Below are 14,280 nucleotides of genomic sequence, written 5' to 3'. Positions count from 1 at the left end.
GTCAACACTGCAGGAAGGAAGCCCGGCTGAAAGGACAAAGACTATGTAAGGTCCAAGAATCTGCCAATGGAAACAACAGTCCCCTCTGCCTTGATCTCAGGACAAAATGGATAAGAAAACCAGCAATCTGTATTTCTGATGAGGAACGCCATCACTCAGCATTCCAACAAACACTCAGTGTGAGAATCTCAGGGCAAACACAGCCTTTAACAGTGAAGATCAATACAGTAAGCCTTGGGGAAATAACACGATGCAGGCATTTAATTCAAAAAGCCCTCTCTAACACAAACTGTAAAGCACAGAGATATTAAAACCGAGCTCATTTCAGACTGGACTACGGCCACCACAGGGTTTCATTCACTGGAAAAGGAGGAGTCACAGCAGCTACTGCAGGCAGTCTCATATGCTCACTGGCTGTTAGGAGAGTCTTTTGTAAAACTGAAGATGAAAATAGAACACAGAAACTCTGCTGACCGGCAACAGGGGTTTTCACAAAATAACTGCTATATGAATTTTCATTGAGATCTATTCCATTTCTGACTAAATCTATTAATGTGGGAAAGTTAATTCATTCCAAAGTAAGGCTGCCTTCAAAAACTCACTAATAAGAATTGTAAGGTGACGGTCTGCTAAAAACTAACACAATCATGAAAAATAAACGTGTTGGGGGAACAAACTTATTTCAATGAACCCCCTTAACACACACACACACACACACACACACACACAGATGTTCATCCACATGCCAGGCTACTTCTCACACCCACACACATAGTGATACCACCTTGGTAATAAACACACTGGTGATGCTTTCTGGGTTATCTCCTTCTGGATTGGGAGGTCCCAAGAGCTGCTCTCCTTCCCCCTTCTCAAAGCTGTACAAGAAAGCAGGATTCAAGATATGCTGCAGAACCTACAAAAAAAAATTTAAATAAAGAAGGAGAAAAACAAAGCCATGCTGTTTGTTTCTTGAGTAAGACGGGAAGAACAGCTAGTCTTGGCCTTAGCACACCATCAAGTTGGAACTCAACCCAGGGTGTGACTACCAACCTTGACTCCTATGCAAAGAGCAACTAGAAAGGTAGGTTAAAAACTTGTGGAAAAGAGATGTCAGCCTGGTTTATTCTTTTCACGTCAAACAAGCCATTTTCTAAAAACAAGGCAATTAACAAACCACCCTTCAACACTGGGTCACTCCTGCATGCACCTGACGCTCCTCAGCAACGGCACTTTCTCACCTACAGCCCAGCCCACTAATTTTATTTTTTTCTTGAGACAGAGTCTCATTGTGTCACCCATGCTGGGATGCAGTGGTGCAATTATAGCTCGGTGCAGCCTCCAACTCCTGAGCTCAAGCAATCCTCCTGCTGTGGCCTCCTGAGTACCTGGGATTACAGGCACATGCCACAGCACCTGGCTCACTCTACTATTTATTCAAGAGTGACACAGCAAAAAAAGAAAAGGGCCCAAAGTTCCCTAGAAAACCAGACCAAATACCCATACCCTTCTACAGCATAAGAGTGGGACTCACTTTAGCTTTTAATTCATCTCCGAAGTTGGGGTCGTTGAAGTCTACAAAGCGAAAGAACAGGGCACGTTTCTGAGCAATGCTGTAATTTTTGGGAATCTCTTCCTCCATATACTCTTTTAAGAATGTCATGTTGCAGAGAAAACGACCAGTAAAGGCTCGGAGCAGCTGGAACAGCAATTCTATATCTCCGTAATTCCTTCTGGAGGGTCAAAAGAAGAAGACAGGTTAACTTAGAGCAAATTTCATTAACAACTACGCCTCTGACTTGCCTTTAAACAGCTCAGAGACACAGCCCATTCTCCACAACCAATCCGACTGCACGCATCCAATGACCACAGCCTTGTACAGAGTAGAAGGAGGCTCTGGCTGAGCTTTAGGGACAGAGCCGGTCCCGTGGGGCAGGGCGGGAGGAGGCACCCACTTGCAGTAGTTCAGCAGGCAGTAGGCCAGCAGCTTGGGCTCCTTCCAGTTGGTGGCTGCCATGTTCTCCTTGCGGTGCCTCTCTTGGAAGTTCTCACTCACCCACACACGTCGCAACTGGCTCACCAGAGAGTGCTGGCTGGCCAGCCAGGAGTCATCGTTTTTCACTATAATGCTTATGATCTGTCAAAGAAGAGATAATTAGGGAACCACGTCTCGATTAAACCCCTGGGCATTGGGGGCTGGAGGAAGGGGCGCTACCTTGATGGCCTGGAACTGGAGGTCCAGGCGCATGGTGCTGGTGCTGGGCGAACCGGGGCGCACGGCCGTCTGGGCACCCCCCGGCAGCAGCAGGGTGATGAACCTGTTGGGGTTGGCAGCCAGCACATCCCGCAGAGGTCTGGCATCTTTGTGTTTTAAAAAACTCTGAAAGCAAAACAAATAGAAAAGCCGTTTTAAGCTAATCAAACTCACAGAAAGTTAGAGGATATGAATGTTAAATCTTTCTAAATCTTTTAAAAATCTTTCTAAATCTCTCAAAGAAGGCTTACCAAAAAAGCACCACACGCATGCTTTTTAAAAAGATGCTTTTTTTTTTTTCTTTTTAAAAAGAGACAGAGTCTTGGGTCTGTTGCCCAGGCTGAAGTGCAGTGGTAAAATCATAGCTCACTGCAGCCTCCAACTCCGAACTCAAGCAATCCTCCCACCTCAAGCTCCTGAGGAGCTGGGACTACAGGCATGTGCCACCGTGCCCTGCTAATTTTCATATTTTTTGTAAAGACAAGGTCTCACTCTGTTGCCCATGCTGGTCTCAAACTCCTGGGCTCAAGTAAACCACCTGCCTCAGTTTCCCAAAGTGCTGGGATTACAGGTGTGGGCCCTTAGAAAATACTTTTAAATAATAATCATACTTTATGATTTTATAATCCTGGCAGAACATTTATTTGCTACCACCACCAAAGTCCTATAAAGAGTGGTTCCTAGACCTGCACGTTTCACAGACACAACCAAACAGCAATGCTGTTTCCAATATTCAAATGGATCTGAGAAAAAAGCAGCCAGGACACTGAAGTGAAATATGAACTGAACATTTCAGAGCACGACAGCTCACAAGCATTTGAAGGGACCCCTGACTCCAGCTGCTCACAGCTCTTACCATAAACATTCTGCTCCACTGGGGATCGTTCAGTGTGGCTTCCATCATGAACAGCTCCACTGTCTGCGAGGGATGTCGAGTCAGGAACTTGATCAGGGGCTCTCGGAATGGACTCCCCGCCTGCAAAACATGTGGGAATGCTGCATCTCACAACTTCCTCTTCTCAGAGCTTGAGGCTCTGTCTACCTAACAAGGTCCCTTGTTACTGGAGTGCATGAACACCCACAAGCAAATGTTGACATCAAACATCTTTATGCTGTTCCATCTGTCCATTGAAAATACGATCAAGTGAGGACGCTATAAGCACCGGAGGGTGGCAGAGCGAGAAGCAGCCTTCAGTGTGGCCCTTACCTCGATCAGCATCGCCCGCTCCGTTTTCATGACAACCTCTAGCAAAGGCTTCACCAGTGTCTGAGGAGCAGCCGGGATCAGATGAAAAAGGTTTATAATTGCTGAGCAAATCTTCATTTCCTGATCAAGAAAACCAGAAATTATAAACAGGTCAATTAATTTTGCAAGTGACAGAGGTCAACGTCACTACAGACCCTACTATAGTCTAACTATGTTGGCTAGGCTAGGCAGTGAAGCGAAGGGTTCACATGTAAAAGCCACAACTTACCAGCCTTAGGTTCTAACTGTGCTGTGTCCTAAGGAAACTGACTGCCTGTGGCCTTCAGCATTCCTGTCCATTGTAGGGGTGTGGAGGGGCCGACGGTGTACACCTGATGTGATCGTGCTGTTTGCTGTCATGCATGCTCACAAGTGGTAAAGGTGACCTTACCAGGCTGCCATAATAGTCCCCTCACAGAAGCAGGGATGATTCCACCTGGGGCCAGAGCAGGGTGAGGATGCCCTACTTTGCCAAGGTATCACGAGGTCCTCTCAACACACGAAGTTCTAAGGGCACAGATGTCTCTTGCCCTCAAAACCTAGCAGTGGCCAGTGTGGTAGCTCATGCCTGTAATCCCAGCACTTTTGGGAGGCTGAGGCGGGTGGATCACCTGAGGTCAGGAGTTCGAGACCAGCCTGGCCAACATGGCGAAACCCCGTCTCTACTAAAAATACAAAAGTTAGCCGAGCGTGGTGGCGGGCGCCTGTAGTCCCAGCTACTCCAGAGGCTGAGGCAGGAGAACTGCTTGAAACCAGGAGGCGGAGGTTACAGTGAGCTGAGATCGTGCCACTGCACTCCAGCCTGGGCAACAGAATGAGATCCGGTCTCAAAAAAAAAGAAAAGAAAAGAAAAGAAAAAAAAAAACCACACAAACAAACAAGCAAAAAAAACCCTAGCAGAGAAAGTTCTTCAAAAAATTAACTATTTACCCTGGAAATTAAATATCAATGTATATAAACAACTGATCCTGGTACTAAGTATTTGTCAACCAGGCCTAAAAATAAAGCTGACAAACTGCTCCGCTGAATTAAATCAAAGATGTGTGAAATGCCAAGGGTGCTGCATGTTCTACTGTCTCACAGCTCAGGGGTGGGCTGCTGTTGCTCCAGCTTTCCCTTCTCACTTTCCAGTTTTGCTCCTGTCATTCAAAGGAATTCTCCATGGCCACAAGGGAGGGACACGTTCCAATGTGCCGTGCTGCGCTGTGTGCGCTGCGATCCTCGGGGTAAGATGGGGATGATAGCACAGATCAGGAAGGGCCCCACTCCCAGCAGCACCTGAGAGACTTTTCAGAATTTCTCTTTACACCAAAAGGCAAAGCAGGAGATGGAGACAAAATGAGGAAAATGGGCTCAAGGCCAGCTCCATGCCCCCTACAATTCTCTTCCCCAGAATCTGCAAGGCTTAGGAAGAGTAAGTTCTATCCTGAAATTATAATGTTCTAAAATGGTACTTTTACAATCTGCTTTTTCATTTTCAAAGCACTGTCACAGAAACCCCTTCTCTGGGTCTTTGCAACACCGCTGGGAGGCAGGAGTAACAGATGCCATCATCCCCATTTTACACAAGAGGGAAAGCTCGGGGTGTGTGCAACGCTGCACAATGTTGTGAGTGCATCAGTGTGTGTGTGTATGTGTGGTATGTGTGTTATGTGTGTTGTGTGTGCATGTGTGTTGTGTGTGCATGTGTGGTGTGTGTGCATGTGTGGTGTGTGTGCATATGTGTTGTGTGCGCGTGTGGTGTGTGTGCATGTGTGGTGTGAGTGCATGTATGTTGTGAGTGCACTGGTGTGTGTGCATGTGTGGTGTGTGTGCATGTGTGGTGTGAGTGCACATGTGGTCTGTGTGCCCGTGTGTTGTGAGTGCATCGGTGTGTGTGCATGTGTGGTGTGTGTGCACGCAAGAGGGAGATGAAGGGGACTGGGTGGGTGAGTGGGACAAGCTGTAAGGTTTTAAATTCAGGGCAGTCAGTAGTGTGAAAGAATATGTAATTCCTCCCACTTCTAGCAGGCACAATATACTCTGCGTGAGTTTCCTCTCAGGAGGTTGCTAGCTATGTGTATTCAGATAGAGGTTACGAACACAAAATCTAATTCAATCTTGAATATAATTGAGACACTGCAATTCTCACATGAACTTAAGAGTCTTGCTTAAAACATCCTAATAGAAAACATGCTTGGCATCAGACAGTTCACAGCAATGATACTGATACAACTCTGCCACAGACAGACAATACAGGTCACTGCACTCAAGGGCACAACGCACTCTGTCCAGTACAGAACCACGACACAGCTAACGAGTCACAGCAAAACCAGCAACGACAACAACCCCCTCCTGTAGCTCCGCTCAAGTTCTCACCTCTACCCCTTCCATGGCAGGCTGAACCAAAACAAAAATTACAGCATGAAAAAAGGCAACAGAAAGGTAAAAAGAAAAGAAAAGAAAAGAAAAGGTAAACTGTTCTTCACATTGCAAGTCAGAAACTGACTGTTAATAGGTTGTTCTCACCTCAAACTGACAGAATGGAGACAAGGGACATCTCCCGCACTCGGAAATGCTTTCCTGAGGATGGGGAGGAAAATCATCTTTTTTCTATTTATGTTATTTACATAAAAACTTCCCATATACTCAAACACAGTAAGGGTTATTGGGGTTAACAAGACAGTAAAGACACAAATTATCAGAAAGCACACAGTAATTAACAAATGCTCAACAGCAAAAAGCACACTTTCACCTTCGATGTCAAAACACGGCCCATCTGACAGAGAGTGTCTAACAGTGGAATTCTTCCCTACAGCACGTTTTCAAAATAGGGTTTCAGGATTCTTGTGAAAGGGGAGAAACTGGAAGACCTTGTTGTATGCAAGTACATTTTTAAAAAGTCTTTTGTAGAGTGAACAAATTTTATATGAAGGGCTAAGATAATAAAAAATAACAAAAACCTCTTTCCCGGCTACAGTCAGAAGAGGTCCAGGTGGTTTAGGCCATCACCGCACCCAATGGACAGCTGGGTTATCATGTAAAGAAGCAGTCTTCCTAAAACTAGCTCTGTGTGGGGGTGTGTGTGCACACATGTATGTGTGCATACACATAACAAGTGGTCACGCGTTCTCCCCTGCAAGCTCATGGTTAAAAAGGGAAGCTTCCTAAACACAGTGATGGGGCAGAACTCTGATCAAAGGGGTATCCAAAGCTTCAGGGCAGGCTGGCCACTGTCACTCACGCCTGTAATCCCAGCACTTTGGGAGGCCAAAGCAGGTGGATCACCTGAGGTCAGGAGTTCAAGACCAGCCTGGCCAACAAAGTGAAACCCCATCTCTACTAAAAATAGAAAAATGAGCTGGATGTGGTGTCAGGCGCCTGTAATCCCAGCTACTTGGGAGGCTGAGGGAGGAGAATCGCTTGAACCCAGGAGGTGGAGGCTCCAGTGAGCCAAGACTGTGCTATTGCACTCCAGCCTGGGTGACAGAGGCTCCGTCTCAAAGAAAAAAAAAAAAAAAATGCTCGAGGGCAGCTTTGACTTATTTCTTTAGTCAACGATCTAGCATATCTTCAATTATAGTGTCTCAACGGAACACTGTCATTTGGGGATTCCACCAAACAGGAACTAACTACTTTCCAAGATTAAAATATGGTCAGAGTTCAAGAGCTGAACAGTGGCCTGGCCCCAGGCTTAGGTGATGAAGCCATGGCCCTGTTGTTGTCTCTGGGCCCCCAAACACCATGGCCTCTGAGTTTCAGACAAGCCGCCAAACACCATAGCCTCTGAGTTTCAGACAAGCGGCCAACCTCACGGAGCTGGACCCTCCCTGGATGGTCAGGTAATACAATCACAGGATAAAAATGTTCCAGGAGGAGCTCGAGGACTTCCCAGTATCCACGACTCCATCCCCTATACAACTGCACCCCCACCTCCAAATAATCTGCTAACTTTTATGAAATATTTTATTTTTTTTTACTAGGCCACTTTAAGGACTTTATATTAAATCTTTTTGATTCAAATGAGGTTGTTCATCTACCCACTAGGTTTTTTTTAAATGTTTATTCTAGAACTGACTGAGTTCCAGAAAATTAATAGCTTACTATAAAAACAAATATAAAATGTAAAGCAAAAGTACCTAACAGATGAGAGAGGGAGAGCAGCACAGAGACACCTGCACCTCATCCCAGGAGCCTGGGCTCATTAATATACTCTGCTCTCCTCCACGAAGAGTTCCTGATTCTCTTCTGCATATATAAATAGCAAACCTTTAACAGGGTCATGCGTGGCATATCACTTCTTTAAAAAAATCCTGGTTTAGTTTTGCTTACTTGGCTGTTTAGAAGCAGTAGGAAACAAGACTTACATAAACAAAACACCTTGACACACAATGGTCAAAACAAAGCATAATAAAGCCAGAAAAGAAAAATCCAAGTTAGGATGGAACACATCCAGCAAAGGCACACGAGGACAAAAAGCCACGTTAATTATGCCTCTGAAGAACTATAAGGAAGTCCCTAACAGGAATACTGTTGTCATGTTTCACTGGGATTATGAAACTCATGGAAAAGGCAATTCCACTGCGAGGACAGCAAGTTAAAAACAAAAACTGTAAAAAATAAACACATACAAATAATATTAGATTTAAAACAGCAGAAAGCATGCATTCTTAAGAGACAAAGTCTTTAATGACCCACATTAGACACTTTAAAAGATTTAGCTGAAGTGGTTTTCCTTTAAAACCATACAAATGTGCTTTGAAGGGCCAGTCATATAACTGGGCAAACAATTGGGGTGGATGACGCAGACCTTGAAAACACACGTGCCGGTATTTATGGGATTCCTTTTTACATTCCCCTCAAAGCTTTCAGTCCAGTTGGTTTTATCAGGCAATAATGATTAAACACATTTACCGACCACCCCGTGATGGAAAGCAATGGAAACAATAGCTGAGGAACGCACCACCATGTAGACAGCAGCTGCCAAGGACAGGCTAGAAAATACACTGTTTAAAGCAGAGCTGGTAAAATTGAAATACTAACATTCAAGCCCCCCAGAATTCTCAACAGAAGAGTCATATTAAAGTGAACCAAAGGGGAGATTTTAAAGAAACATAAAAAGGAATGTTTAGCAATTAAGAGAAAAGATAAGCAAAACAGAATACCAATCAAATGTGTTTAACAATTTACAAGGACTACAATCACGTCAAACTAGGTTTCTGACCGGCATTTTAATGAAAGCACTGTCCCGGCATTAGCACTGACCCAGCATGGCGGCTGGTGCCCTTCCCAGAAACAAACAAGTCACTCACGTTTCCGTCGCTCCTCTGGCCCCCTTTGTGGGTGATCACCACCACTTCCATCCACTTGCGCAGATGTTGCTGTTGGAAAAACATATCCTGAGACACAACTTCACAGTAGGTGCATTCCACTGGTGGAAACTCCTATGTAATCATTCATTTCCATCGTGTTTAGTGTGAGAACTACAGTGTTTCCATTATTAAAACAGCGCAACCATCTAACTAGTGATGAGAATAACTGGCATTTGTTCATGTTTCAAAATAAAAAGGCTGCCTTGCTCTGACACAGAAGGAAACGCCCTGACTCCCGGGTGTTCCAATACCAGGCCCTGCCATTTTACTTCCAGTTAACTTGTTTCCTAGCTGTTCACTGAGTGCTTGGAAGTGTCGGCTCCCACACTGGGTGTCACAGTAGAGACATGAACGGCCGACATCATCCCTGTCATGATGTCCCTCTCCTTGCGGAGCCCGTGGTCTGATGAGGAAAAAGGTAAACATAAAGGTGCCTGCTGTGTGTAGCTACAATTACGGTGTTGTAAGAGGAAGACAGGAACCAGCTCTGGACGAGAAAGGAGGGGGTCGGGGTCCTCCTGCTGAGTGAGGATGGGACTAGAGAAGGCAGGAATGCCAGAAGCAGAAGGGCAGAGAGAAGAGGAGGGCAAAGGCCCTGACAGCACAGAAGGAATGGTGGCCACGCGGCTGGGGAGCAGTGGGCACAATGGGGACCCTAGGGAAGGGGCTGGTGAGATAGATGTGGACCCCACTTGGTCAGGGACTGTGCAAGTGAGTGCCATAGGGCCGCAATTCCCTCTGCAGAATGAGGGCCATGCTTCAGCAAGAGACTCTGCATTTAAGTGTATGGGAAGAGACCCCAGACTTTAGCTTAACCCATGCACCCGGTAGCCAGGCTCCAGCCTCTGTGTCCAGCAAAACCAGGCAGACAAATGCCCAGGCCTTAAAGCTAAAACCACAAGAAGAGCATTCAATAACAGTTGCATATTTATTACCCTGCGTTGTTCAAACCTGCCTTCAGAACACCGAAGTCCTACAGAAAGTTAGCAAGCTGCTTTAAAAAGGTTTCCATGGTAAAACAGGAATGGGGAACAATGGTTTGGACATCTTAAAAACTCTTCTCTAAGACAAGCCTTCTCTGAGCCTTTAATGTCCTTACAGTCCATGTCAAACTTTGAGAAGCCGCGTTTCCCAACCTTACGTAGCCAATGAACTGGTCTTCATGAAACACCGACATCGTGCGGAGTCAGTGTTCCAGGAAACACTGGCATTGAGAAATGCATACAATAATACACATTTCTTCAAAGCACTCAACATTTTACCAACAACATTCCCTGAAAGATATTAATCACCAGAACAGAAATTCATGAACCCTACTCCTTACCAGAATGGCTCCTTACACAAAGATGTAAATGAGAGTAACAGAATTAAAGGGGTAGACAACAGCCAGCCACATCACCATTCTTTTTTTCCCAAAGGAATAAAATGACACTAATGGGTATATAAAATTCATCTTTAGTTTGATGAGGAAATATTCAAGCCAACCAAGCACATGGCCAGGCGCGGTAGCTCACTCCTGTAATCCCAGCACTTTGGGAGGTGTACAGATCAACTGAGGTCAGAAGTTTTAGATCAGCCAGGCCAACATGGTGTGACCTGGTCTGTACCAAAAACGCAAAAACTAGCCGGGCATGGTGGCACATGCCCGTAATCTCAGCTGCTGAGGAGGCTGAGGTGGGAGGATTGCTTGAACCCAGGAGATGGAGGTTGCAGTGAGCTATGATCATGCCACTGCACTCCAGCCTGGGACACAGAGCAAGGCCCTGTCTCAAACAGAAAAACCAACGAACCACATAAAAGACTTAATAATCATATGTCAGGTAACTCAATCTTAAGGAAACTGAACATCATATGCAAAAGAATGAAGTTGGACCATTATCTAATGCCATACACAAAAATGAACTCAAAATGGGCCAAAGACCTAAATGTAAGAGCTAAAACTCTTAAAGAAAGGTAAATTTTCAGGGCTGTTTTCATGAATGCACACCCTAAAAGTAAGGTGCCTTGGCTCTTAAAATTCTGCTGATGGCTTGAGCTATTAAACTCGAAGGCTTATGAGGGAAAACAAGAGCTCCAGCAGTGACTGAACTTGGTTCTGAAGAACATGATTAAGTAGGGACAAGTGTGTCCCTTACCACTGCCTTTGGCAGAGCACAGCAGGCAGGTGTAATTCAGGAAGACCTCTGCCACTAAGCGCAAAGGCACCGTCAACGTTAAGTCCAGGCTGGACTCAGTCCAGGTGGATGCTGGATGAAAACGTCTGGATGCAAACTCCTCCAGTTTGAACCACTCAGAGAGCAGAAAAGGGAGGAAAAAATTCACCTAAATGAACCATTAACACAAAACCCATGTGATTTATTTTAGGCATAAAGAACACTGGCCTTGGTCAGAAACTACAGACGTTAAGGCAGCTGTCTTCGTACTGCACTAAAAAAGAATCTGGGTAACAATGTTCACTGAATGAATTCCCAGCTCACAGCAGGTCTGAAGGGTTAGACTGGGGACTAAAAATAAACAGGCTGGGCCAGGCGCAGTGGTTCACATGAGGTCAGGAGTTTAAGACCAGCCTGGCCAACATGACGAAGCCCCGTCTCTACTAAAAATACAAAAAATTAGCTGGGCATGGTGGCAGGTGCCTATAATCCCAGCTACTTGGGAGGCTGAGGCAGGAGAATCACTTGAGCCCAGGTGGCAGAGGTTCCAGTGAGCCGAGATCGCGCCACTGTACTCCAGTCTGGGTGACAGAGTGAGACTCTGTCTCATAAATAAACAAACAAACAGGCCAGGCACAATGGCTCACATCTGTAATCCCAGCACTTCAGGAGGTCAAGGCAGGTGGATCACTTGAGGTCAGGAGTTCAACACCAGCCTGGCCAACACGGTGAAAACCCAGTCTCTATTAAAAATACAAAAAATTAGCTGGGTGTGGTGGCGGACACCTGTAATCCCAGTTACTTGGGAGGCTGAGGCAGGAGAATCACTTGAACCCGGGAGGCAGAGGTAGGAATGAGACGAGATCACACCACTGCACTCCAGCCTGGGCAACAGAGCCATACTCTGTCTCAAAAATAAAAATAAAAATAAAAATAAACAAACCAAAGCTGCTTCAGGCAAGCATACAAAGGCAGCAAAAAATGACAGACGACTTTTCAAGAGGAGACATACACAAAAGCATTAGGACATTTGGACACATGCATAGAGCTCATGGGCCTCGTGTGTGAAAGCACCTCAGCCGTAATACAGGATGTAAGATAAAGTGTTTATTGGATGAGCTCTGATTAGGAAGTGACGTAACTTTATATATTTATTTTAGCCACTCTTGTGAATATATGGAATATATGGAAACTGATAGGTGTGTATGTGTATTACATATATTTGGAAGCTTAAGGCGAAAGTCCCCAATTTGGAAAATTCACTTCCATATTATACTTTGTTTTTCAATTATAGTGTATTATTAGGGCATAACTTACAATTTTAGTATTTGGGTCATTATTATTTAGGTACTTGTAGATATGAAGAAACTAGCATACAGATGAGGTAAAAAGCTATGTGTCTTTCATATATGAGAGATTTCTCTACATTCCATGTGTAGATAAATACAATGTATCTGTGCACTGTGATACACTGTATCACACACAATGTATCCATACCTGCAATATCTCTCTCTACATAATGCAATCTCTACCTTATCTGTCCATCAGTAGATATAAACTCCTGTTTATAGTTGGGGGAAAGGTACACCAAAAATAAAAAAGTAGCTCCAGTATCTTAAAACGTCAAATGGTCAAAGGCTACTTGGGAAACATAAGCATGAAAAATACATTCATGTTTGCAGTGGTGGACCATGAAATCCTGTTTATTATTTATAAATCCATTTACCAGAAGCAAAATTGAATGCAAAAGAAAGCTAACAGATGAAATCCTCCATCCGCTTACATTTCAATTTTAAACACTGTCAAATGGGTTTTTTTCCTGCATAATTATTTCTCTGGTAATTCTAAAAACCCAAAGGACTTCCAATGTTCTCACCCAAGACTGTATGAAAGAAGGCACACTTATCTATTTTGTAGGAGTGTATATTGGTAAAAATTTCTTTGGAGAGCAATTTGACAAGGTGTTGAAAGATTAAAATGCATACATTCTTTTGATCCAGAAATTCTACAACTAGAAATGTACACCACAGATAAAAGCATGTGAAATTATGAACAAGTCTTTCAGTGCATCATGGTATATAATGAAAAGCCTGGGAACAATCTAAATGTTCACCAGTGAGGCCATGGTTAAATAAATTATGGCAAGTTCATGTCATGGGGTATTCTGCAGCCATAAAGCAGAATGAAGTACTTCAGGTACTGATATGAAATGATGGCTGTTAAATGGGAAAAGCAAGGACTGTGTATATATATATTGTACCTCCTTTTATAGGAAAAAATATATACACATATGTCCTCTTACATATATAAAACATCTCTAAAAGGATACACAACAAAGTCTTAACCCTGGCTGTCTCAGGGAGGGGACTGGGTAGCTGGAGGACAGGGTGGGAGGGAGGCTTTCTGCAGTACATCCTTTTACGCCTTTTCAATTTTAAGCCATCTGAATGCATTATTTTTATTTATATATTTTTTGAGGCAGGGTCTTGCTCTGTCACCCAGACTGGGGTGCAGTGATGCCATCTCGGCTCACTGCAACCTTTGCCTCCCATGCTCAGGTGATCCTCCCACCTCAGCCTCCAAGCCAAGAAGCTGGGACCACAGGCACGTGCCACTAGGCCTGGCTAATTTTCTTTTTTTGAGATGGAGTTTCACTCGTTGCCCAGGCTGGAGTGCAGTGGCACAATCTTGGCTCACTGCGACCTCTGTCTCCCAGATTCAAGTGATTCTCCTGCCTCAGCCTCCCTAAGTAGCTGGGATTACAGATGCACGCTGCCACACCAGGCTAATTTGTGTATTTTTAGTAGAGAGGGGTTTCACCATGTTGGCCAGTCTGGTCTCGAACTCCCAACTGCAAGCGATCCACCCACCTCGGCCTCCCAAAGTGCTGGGATTACAGGCGTGAACCACTGTGCCCAGCTGCATTATTTATTTTTAAAATAATTTAATTTTTTAAAAGTTTGTTATAGAGCGTTTAAATGCATTTGGCTTACCATCATCTGATCACAAAATTTATCATTGAAGGAATTTGGGAAGAGCCTCGTGACCGAAGTCAGGCGATTCACAACATTCAGCGTCAAGCTCCGGTAATCTCCCAGCATCATCAGCAAAGGTCGCATATGTGTGTGGATTTGATCGACTTCTATGGTAGCACCTTCTAAAAACTATTAAAAAAGAATAGTTGTAAAGAAAAATAGACAACTGAGGACACTTCATAACAGAACAGAACTCATCTTCAACCTTAGCTGCAAGTTTCCGTTCTCCTTTAGGAAGATGGAA

General features: G+C 44.5%; 1 protein-coding gene across 23 annotated transcripts in view; it reads right to left on the bottom strand.

Moving 5' to 3' along the window:
• The window catches only part of TRRAP (transformation/transcription domain associated protein), a 171,456-nt gene that overhangs the window by 96,307 nt on the left and 60,869 nt on the right, over positions 1-14,280 (bottom strand). For 16 of the 23 annotated variants that reach the window (XR_010158594.1, XR_010158595.1, XR_010158596.1 and 13 more), the window contains 10 exons: positions 13,995-14,165; positions 8,789-8,857; positions 6,006-6,059; positions 5,856-5,876; positions 3,459-3,578; positions 3,108-3,227; positions 2,213-2,377; positions 1,953-2,134; positions 1,532-1,730; positions 785-913 (listed from right to left, as the gene is read on the bottom strand). Coding sequence is in view for 17 of the 23 variants with exons in the window: in XM_009453677.4 (XP_009451952.1) it covers positions 785-913; positions 1,532-1,730; positions 1,953-2,134; positions 2,213-2,377; positions 3,108-3,227; positions 3,459-3,578; positions 5,856-5,876; positions 6,006-6,059; positions 8,789-8,857; positions 13,995-14,165 (1,230 nt within the window). In the remaining 6 variants the exon portion in view is untranslated. The remainder of the gene's footprint in view (positions 1-784; positions 914-1,531; positions 1,731-1,952; positions 2,135-2,212; positions 2,378-3,107; positions 3,228-3,458; positions 3,579-5,855; positions 5,877-6,005; positions 6,060-8,788; positions 8,858-13,994; positions 14,166-14,280) is intronic. The other 7 variants (XM_009453683.4, XM_009453688.4, XM_009453686.5 and 4 more) reach the window with 2 other exon arrangements.

This window comes from Pan troglodytes, chromosome 6, assembly GCF_028858775.2.
Source record: "Pan troglodytes isolate AG18354 chromosome 6, NHGRI_mPanTro3-v2.0_pri, whole genome shotgun sequence".
NCBI classification, from domain to species: Eukaryota; Metazoa; Chordata; class Mammalia; order Primates; family Hominidae; genus Pan; species Pan troglodytes.
This window is presented reverse-complemented; position numbering and strand designations above follow the sequence as displayed.